Genomic DNA, 8,538 nt, shown 5'->3' on the forward strand with positions numbered 1-8,538 from the left:
GAATATTTATTCTGAAGGCTGTTTCAATGATAGAAGAGCCTGATCCTAGAGCTAAAAAGCTGCTTATGAATATTACACTGAAATTTTACTGTAATCCTGAGTTTTCTATATGGTTCTCCCTTACCCATTTCTGGGGCATTATACAGTATGCATCAAAAAGCAAGATTAAACTGTGACATGTTAAGGACTGGGTGGAGCTCATTATCATTGTTGAAACTCTCAGACTTAAAGGCAGATGATATATGCCCCCAAGTCAGTTTTCAGAGAATATTTGATACTTTTCGTGAGTTTCATTTTAGTACTTTTCACTACTTGCTTGAATTTAAAAAAAAATATTTCCTACATTGCTATGAATGTAGCAAATATTTAGGTAGATGAGACTTGGATCCTGATGTTAGCTACTGTCTAAGGAAATGAAGCTAACACTAGAAATTAAGTTCTTAACAATAAACTATTTATGGATGGCTTTTTAAGTATTTAAAAATATTCCAAGTAGCAAAAAGCACTTGGACACAAAATAGCATCAGAATTAAGAATTTGAAATTTTTCCATTAAAATATTTTATTTCAATTTCAAATATTTTAAAATAATTAAAGTTGATTTTCTCCCTTTGTGGAGGGTAGGAGAGTAAATAGATACATTGACAGATTGCTCAAAGAAAATTAACTAGAAAATGTATAATAAATTCAAAATCATTGCTACCAAACGTCTTACCTTTTTTTTTTTTTAACATTGCAGTTTCAGAAAGTCAACAAGAACGGTTTTGATCCTTTTCTAAGGAATATAAACAAAATGCCAGTCAGTAAAAGAAAAGATCAAGATATATACAAATGTAGAAACATTTTAGGTGCAGAGGTTATAGAGCACGAAGACCAGGATCCTCCTTATCCAGCACAATCAAAAACTGCAGGACCTGCTAATAAAACCTGGGCCCATGACCCTAATATCTTCACAACAAAGACGTCAGAAACTGAGAATAAGTTAGCCCCTGACCCTACTATCAATACGATAAAGGGTTTAGATACAAAGAATAATTTAGAAGAAAATCTACCAAATGTATCTTTACCAAGTTTCAAAGGAGAATCATCAAGGGCTGGAAATGTACATGCAAATACATGTCACCTCTCAAAGTCTTTAAATTTTACCCCCCAGATAGAATATTTAAAACAATCAATGATACTCAAGTCAATTTTAAGTAAAAATCTGCAAGACCTTTCAGACAAATTATTTTCTAAACCAGAAGTTAGTATGAACAGTGAAGCAAGAGAGAAAAGTAGTTCTCTACTTATAAGCATTCGTGATAAATCATCAAGTAGTATGGAAGACAACATATTGGGAAAAAAACAAGATTTAAACAACTGGCTTTCAGAAAAAGACATTTTAAATTCAAAGACTATTTTAAGTCAAATAATTAAAAATATTCCTGTGGATTTATTTTCAGAAGGTAGTCAAATAACTGAAAATATTCCTGCAGATTCACTTTCAGAAGGTGGTCAAGTAATTAAAAATATTCCTGAATATTCACTTTCAGAACAGGGTCAGATAATTAAAAATATTCCTGCAGATTCCTTTTCAGAAGGTGGACCAGGACAATCTCCGGAGGTAGAAGAATATGTCTCTAAAACACACTTCGAAGCTGATGAGAGAGATTTTCCAATTAAAAAAAAGAGTAGTATCAAAAAGAAACATTTAATAAGTGAAGTACCTAACTCCAAATCAGGTTCAAGTGGCACTGTACATGACTACATTATAAGGCAAATATTCACTGCACCAATATTCTCAGAATTGGAGGTAGAAGTGAAAGAGCCAAGTGAAACACCAATGAACTTGGAAAATCAAGTACCTACACCTTGGAAGAGAAGTTTGTCATCACATATTCTACTTCATGAAGATAATGCTGATAAAATAGAATTGCCACAGCCCAGATCTGCTATAAGCCAGATATTACAAGCATTTCCTGTAGATACTCTTTTAGAATCTGGGATAGTCAAAGTGATAGAATTAGATAAAGAACGCCGTAAGAGTTCTTTGCTGGGTACGGGGATCACTTCACCTAAAGGAAAGCTGAAGGATTCCCAAGAGTATTATTCAGAAATCAGAAGCGAAACAGAACCTCTTTCTGAGCAGAATATACCCATCATTCCCAAAGACACTACTTCTGTTAGTAGAGTTGAATTTATACAGGAAGACCAAAATATGTTCCCACAAGATTCAAGTTATTATTCAATAGCAAATAAAGAACTGGATTTGCCAAGAAATGGTCAGAGGCTTGGTAAAGACAAAAATGACCTCAGTTCTACTTTAGAAAGTTTAACTAACTCATTAATGGATAAACTTAATGAATCAGATGAAATAATGTTAAAATCCTTTTTAAAAAACATCTTCAATGTTTTTTTCAAATATAATCAATCTGAAAGAAGACGACAACCAGAAAGAGAATTAGAAAGACTAATTCAACCTTCTTTTACAAGTGACACAGAACACCTTAAAGAAATCCAAGAGAATTTTGATAAAGTAGACAAATTAGACAGAAAACATATTTTGAGTCCAAAGTTGCGTGTGTTTCTAGAAGAACTCTCAGAGTCAGAAGTAAAAAATTTAAAATCTGAATTAAGTAAACAAATCCAGCATTACCTTGTGGAAAGACTTTCAGAATCAGGACATATCACCAAGGAGGACTTACCAAAAATCTACCGAAATCTGTATCTGATGAATGAGAAGGTAGAGCGGAAAGGGCCAAACAGTTTTCAGGGGAAATATTCTGAAACTGTGAAAGAAATCATGTCTTTTGTCAAAAATTTCAATCATCATTTCATAGATAAACATTTAGAAATAAAGCTAAGGTCTTTTTTAAATGAGATTCTCCAAAACTATTTCCTAAAAAACATTTCAGAAAGCAGTTTATTTAATGAGACAGAATCTGAGACTATATACCCAAACATGTCTTCTCTAAGGACTAAAAGTGTCTCACTTTCTTTTCATGAACTAGAACAAGATATTTCAAAGGGGAGTTTTGGTAGAAGGTTTGAAATAAACATGAAATATCCTTTAAGTAAATCTCTACAAAACTATCTGATAGCTTTATCAGAAAATGAATTATTACATCTAAAAGCTGATTTAAGCAAACACCTCCAGGGTCTTTTTTTAGAAAAACTTTCAAAATCAGGACTAATGACAAAAAGGCAATTAGAAGGGATCAACCAGCATATAAATTTGCTTAATTCTAGTTCTATACCATTAAAATATATAAAGACACATTTACCTTTTAGAGATGACCATCACTTTGTGGAGAAGCATTCAGAAAAGCAAAATAAATATTCAAGAATTGTTCAACAAACCACTTTACAAACGGTTTCTGAGGATAAACTTAGAGAAACAGAACTGATTCGAGAGAAAGAAAAGAAATATTTTCCCTTACAGAATTTAAAAGAAAATTCATCTTTAATTAGGGAACAGAAAAGTTATTACACTAAAGAAGAAGCTAAAACACCAAGTTTAATCAAAGTACAACCTTCTTCCAATAAAAATACGCAGGCAAGTCCATTAAACAATTCATCAGAAACACTTACAGATATACTGCTTAAGAAACTAAGGAAAGAACATGTATTTATGCAGCTTCCTCAAGCAGAAAATTCTGTTTATAAAACACAGATTCAAGACCCATATAGTTGGGGTGGTAAATCAAAAATAACTCAATCAAAAGCTTGGTGTGAAAGGACACAGAAAATGAAGTCCCTTGATAGAAAGGAGCATGTAAACATCTATAAATGGACTGTTCAGGAAAAACCTGAAGCAGTATTAACGTCGTATCCAAGAATTCCTAATGCCAGAATGCCAAGGGAAGATGAGTATGTAAACAGACTCACTTTTCCTTCCTGGCAAACTAGCACTTTAACTCATTTCAATACAGAGACTGAGGAAAAATCAAAATTAGAAGACCACTATTGTCAGAGACTGAAAGGAAATAATAACAATAATAAAAAACATTTAGTAACATTTGCACAATACAAAAAAGAAATACAAACTCTTTATATAAAACCAGATGAAATTTGCACTGAAAAATGTGCCAAGTTCCCTGAAATACAGTCATTCCAATATAAAGATGTAGAAAATGAGAAAAACTCGAAACCATCCCTCTTCCCAGAATTATTTAAGAGAGAAGATCTAAAACCCAAGGTCCGAAAAGAAAGAGACAGTGTCACCAAACCAAAAAAGTCATTTAACAAGATAGTCAGGATACTGCCAACCACACTGCCCACCACAAGAATTCACCTAAAGAAGTCTGTTCCAAGGACACTGCTTCACTGGACTGCAAGAACTACTATACATGTAATGATGTTTTTCTAAGTCTTCTACTTCTGTATTTGACAAAGTTCTGGCAATAATTTAGGGTGTGTGTATCTGCATCCAACTGTGTGTATAACCTTAATTACCCCCAAGACATACAGACCTCCAATTTAAAAATTCCTCTGAAAGGCCGGGCGCAGTGGCTCACGCCTGTAATCCCAGCACTTTGGGAGGCCGAGGCGGGTGAATCCGAGGTCAGGAGATCGAGACCATCCTGGCTAACACGGTGAAACCCCGTTTCTACTAAAAATACAAAAAATTAGCCAGGCGTGGTGGCGGGCACCTGTAGTCCCAGCTACTCAGGAGGCTGAGGCAGGAGAATGATGTGAACCCGGGAGGCGGAGCTTGCAGTGAGCTGAGATCCGGCCACTGCACTCCAGCCTGGGCGACAGAGCGAGACTCCGTCTCAAAACAAAACAAAACAAAAAATTCCTCTGAAACTTAAATATCACCTCACCTGATTCAAAATGCAATCACAAAATCAGGGAGACTGTTAACACACCTACTACCTTTTTATGAAATAAACAGTGGCAACCCTTCCTCCCAACCCACCATCATCTGGGACGTGAATTAGAAAAAGGTGCCCTCTTCCTCTGGGCAGATTCTCCCAGCTGACACAGCTGAGAGTCAGAGTACATAGTCCTGATTGTGGAAAACTGTCTGGATTTTAGCCCTGACTAAAATTAGTACAACTATTGGCTGTGGCCCGATACTGTGGAAACACAGCTGACATTTTCTTTTCATAGAGATTAACTACAACTATTAGAGGTTTTTTTTTTTCTTCACATAGCTGAATTATCTTTGCTTCGGTTAAACAAATATGAGGCTCCTATGTGCCAGTTATCTGGCTAAAAATTAGGGATATGTAAAATTTACAATCCATTGGATTATGAATTGCAAGAATTTAACCTCTAGTCTTTTCTTTTTTCACCACCATGCTATATCATGTGCTGAGAAACTTGAGAATTCAAATATATTTTTAATATTAACATAAAACGATCAGGAGACCAGGCTTGGTGGCTCACGCCTATAAGGCTAGCACTTTGGGAGGCTGAGGCAGGTGGATCACTTGAGGCCAGGAGTTTGAGACCAGCCTGGCCAATGTGGTGAAACTCCGTCTCTACTAAAAGTACAAAAATTAGCTGGGTGTTGTGGTGCATCTCTGTAATCCCAGCTACTTGAGAGACTGAGGCACGAGAATCGCTTGAACCCAGGAGGCGGAGGTTGCAGTGAGCCAAGATGGCGCCACTGCACTCCAGCCTGGACAACAGAGCAAGAGCAGTCTCCAAAAAAAATAAATAAATAAAATTAAAAAAAAAAAATTAGGAAAGTAAATCTGCAACTAGACTTTATACAAATCATTCTAAAGCAAATTTAAAATCTAGAATGGAAGGGACTTTTAATTTTCTGAATCACTGATCTTCCCTGTAGTATGCATAACAGGCATGATCCATAATTGGAAAAACTGCTAAGTAAATATGAGTAGGTAAAACTCATATTAAATTGATACTTTGATGTGCATAATTTTCCCTTTGAGAAAATAAATCTAATTTCTGCATAAGTATTTTGATTTTATTTTCCACAGTAAAGCAAACTATTTGCTTTATAGTAGCAGGGTAAATATTATATAGCTATATATTATACACACTATATATTATACAGTTAAATATTAACTATATAGTGGCAGGGTAAAAATACCAGCTTATACTTTCAATTTTGGATTTTTCTTTTCTATCTAAATTTGGAAATTTAGTATTGAGAGGGTGAGTGTTTGTATATATACACGTGTCTACACACTTGGAAAAAAGATAGAAGATGGGGTCATAGTTTTCAAAGAGGATTTTCTGATTTTTTTTAAGACAAATGGAATCTTGAATACAACTTTTCAAGCAAAGTAAGAAATTGCAGTTATGTTAAATGATATGAGATTACATAGGATCTCAGAACCCTTATCCTAAGAGGAGGCAAGGGAGATACAGTTATCTTTATTTCTCTTGGTTAAACTTTCCTCTGATAGATAATTGAGTAGTAAGCGGGCATTTTTCAGATGATCAGAACAACTTACTCATCTGATTTTCTAAAATCCAGGAATCTCCCAAAGGAATCAAGACAAAAGAGAGAGAAATTGAGTCGTAGGAGCACCTAGAAAAGTGACCAGTGGCCTGGGTCTCCATGCCCTTCCACTGCCACTCCAGTAATGGGTTATATCAGCTGTGAAGGAAAATTATGTTACTCACTAACATAGCATAAATCATCGCAGTGTGGCTTCCCTAATTGTCTTGTGTACATAAGAGGGAAGAGGAAGAATGTTTTCTTGCCTTCTTCAAACTCAGGCAAAAATGTTAAATAGGTAGAATTTATCTTTAGACTCATTATACATTCTTCTTTGTAAATCTTTTTCTGACTGCCTAATTCTTATTAGTCCTGCCCAGTGTTCCCTGACCCCCAGTTCTATTAATCCATCCCCACCTGTGTTCAAATCAAGCCGCCCACTCCCTTGGTGTGGCTATCTTTGCAAAGTATTATGAGATGAGCTGCTCAAACTGCTGAGGAAATTGCTTACCCTAATTTGAGGATAACTACTAGATTCATACCTTATATAGCTATATAATAGAAAATTTGAAAAAGAATCATTTATTATGGTATATATCCTTCCAGTTATTTTACTGAATGTTTTACTTGTTTACTCAGAGTACACATGCAATTTTTTATTTTTAATGTAAACATTACAACCATATTCTCGGATGTGGCACACACACTCTCCCTCTCTCTGTATGTATATAAATTAAAGATGGTTATTAAAGGATGAAAGATCAAATTCTGGATGACATAAAAAGTAAAATATAAGAGTTCGTAATTTATATTTGGGGTCGGGGAGAGAGATTTTGGTGGAGAGAAATTACAAAGTAATCTGGCCAGCATTGCTTAGGAGTCTGTCCCCTGAGGTCAGCTCTCAAGTTTTTCAGGTTTCTAGCTTCTTATCTTCAATATCTTTTGAAATAATGGATCCTTTGTAACAGTAAGATCTTTTTAAAGCATGGTTTCTAGCATAGTATCTAGCACAGTATCTAACGAGAGGCATGGGTGTAGGGTCTGAATTTAGAGACTGCCTAAGAAACATCCAGTGTTTTCATTCTTTGTCTTTAACTGTTGCTATTATAAACTTTAGTCCTTGTATGTTTTTCTTTTTTCTTTTGACCATCCATATCAGAAGTCCTTGTAAATTTAAAACCTACTTTTAAGAAACCTAATTTACCAATCTGATCTTTTATTTTATTACTTAGGATTGTTCAGATAAATTTGAGGATTTACATGACATGACCTCATTTACACACCTTAAAAAAGTAAAATCAAGATCAAGGCTTTTAGGAAAAAGCTCAGATGATATCCATAATCATGCCAGACACTCTGCAAGACCATACACTGCTCCGGAGGTTAACAAGCAACGAGAAAGCTACAGTGGAAAGTTTACAAGTCGTCGAATGGTTTCATCAGGCTTAGTTCATATAAATGATAAAACATCAGATTATGAAATGCAAAAAATGCGGCCAAAAAAAATTAAAAGAGGATATTGAAAAATATTTGTTCGTTTGTGTTATTATAAAACATGTTTAACTTAGAATGATATGTGAGGCCAGCAGTCAGAATATCATTTCTCCATTAACAAAATGGTTTGGAGATCTCTTCTTTTGTGTGACAGAAGTCAGCAACCAACTTTCATCTTGTTAGAACTATTTTGTTTTGATTAAAATGAAAAACAAACACATTTGATATAAATGTGTTTTCATTCATGAAGCTTAGGGAACAGACCCAGAAATACGTGTTCAGTTTATATTCATGAACAAAGTTTTATTTCTCAGTTTTCACTTTTTCTACTATGTAATACCACTCCAATTTGGTTTTCTCTGACTTCTCCAACCTTTGTTACACTGTAAATTATCCCTTTCTACCCAGTTTTCAGGTGATTTGTGGTTATCAATGTGTGCAGCCTTTTGTTCTGAATATATACTTTTAGGCCAGACACCATGGCTCACGCCTGTAATCCCAGCACTTTGGGAGGCCAAGGCGAGTGGATGGCTTGAGCCCAGGAGTTCTAGACCAGACTGGGCAACATGGCGAAACCCTGTCTCTACAAAAAATCAGCTGGGCGTGGTAGCACGCCTGTGGTCCCAGCTACTGAGGAAGCTGAGG

General features: G+C 35.2%; 1 protein-coding gene across 3 annotated transcripts in view; it reads left to right on the top strand.

The window, feature by feature from the left end:
• The window catches only part of ALS2CR11 (amyotrophic lateral sclerosis 2 (juvenile) chromosome region, candidate 11), a 179,699-nt gene extending 171,588 nt beyond the window's left edge, over positions 1-8,111 (top strand). For 2 of the 3 annotated variants that reach the window (XM_011974493.1, XM_011974494.1), the window contains one exon: positions 7,632-8,111. In XM_011974493.1, the coding sequence (XP_011829883.1) occupies positions 7,632-7,922 (291 nt within the window). In that variant the 3' untranslated portion in view covers positions 7,923-8,111. Of the gene's footprint in view, positions 1-738; positions 4,330-7,631 lie in introns of all 3 variants that reach the window. The other variant, XM_011974492.1, reaches the window with a different exon arrangement.
• The last annotated feature ends 427 nt before the right edge of the window (positions 8,112-8,538 follow it).

This window comes from Mandrillus leucophaeus, unplaced genomic scaffold (assembly GCF_000951045.1).
Source record: "Mandrillus leucophaeus isolate KB7577 unplaced genomic scaffold, Mleu.le_1.0 Scaffold146, whole genome shotgun sequence".
Taxonomy (NCBI): Eukaryota; Metazoa; Chordata; class Mammalia; order Primates; family Cercopithecidae; genus Mandrillus; species Mandrillus leucophaeus.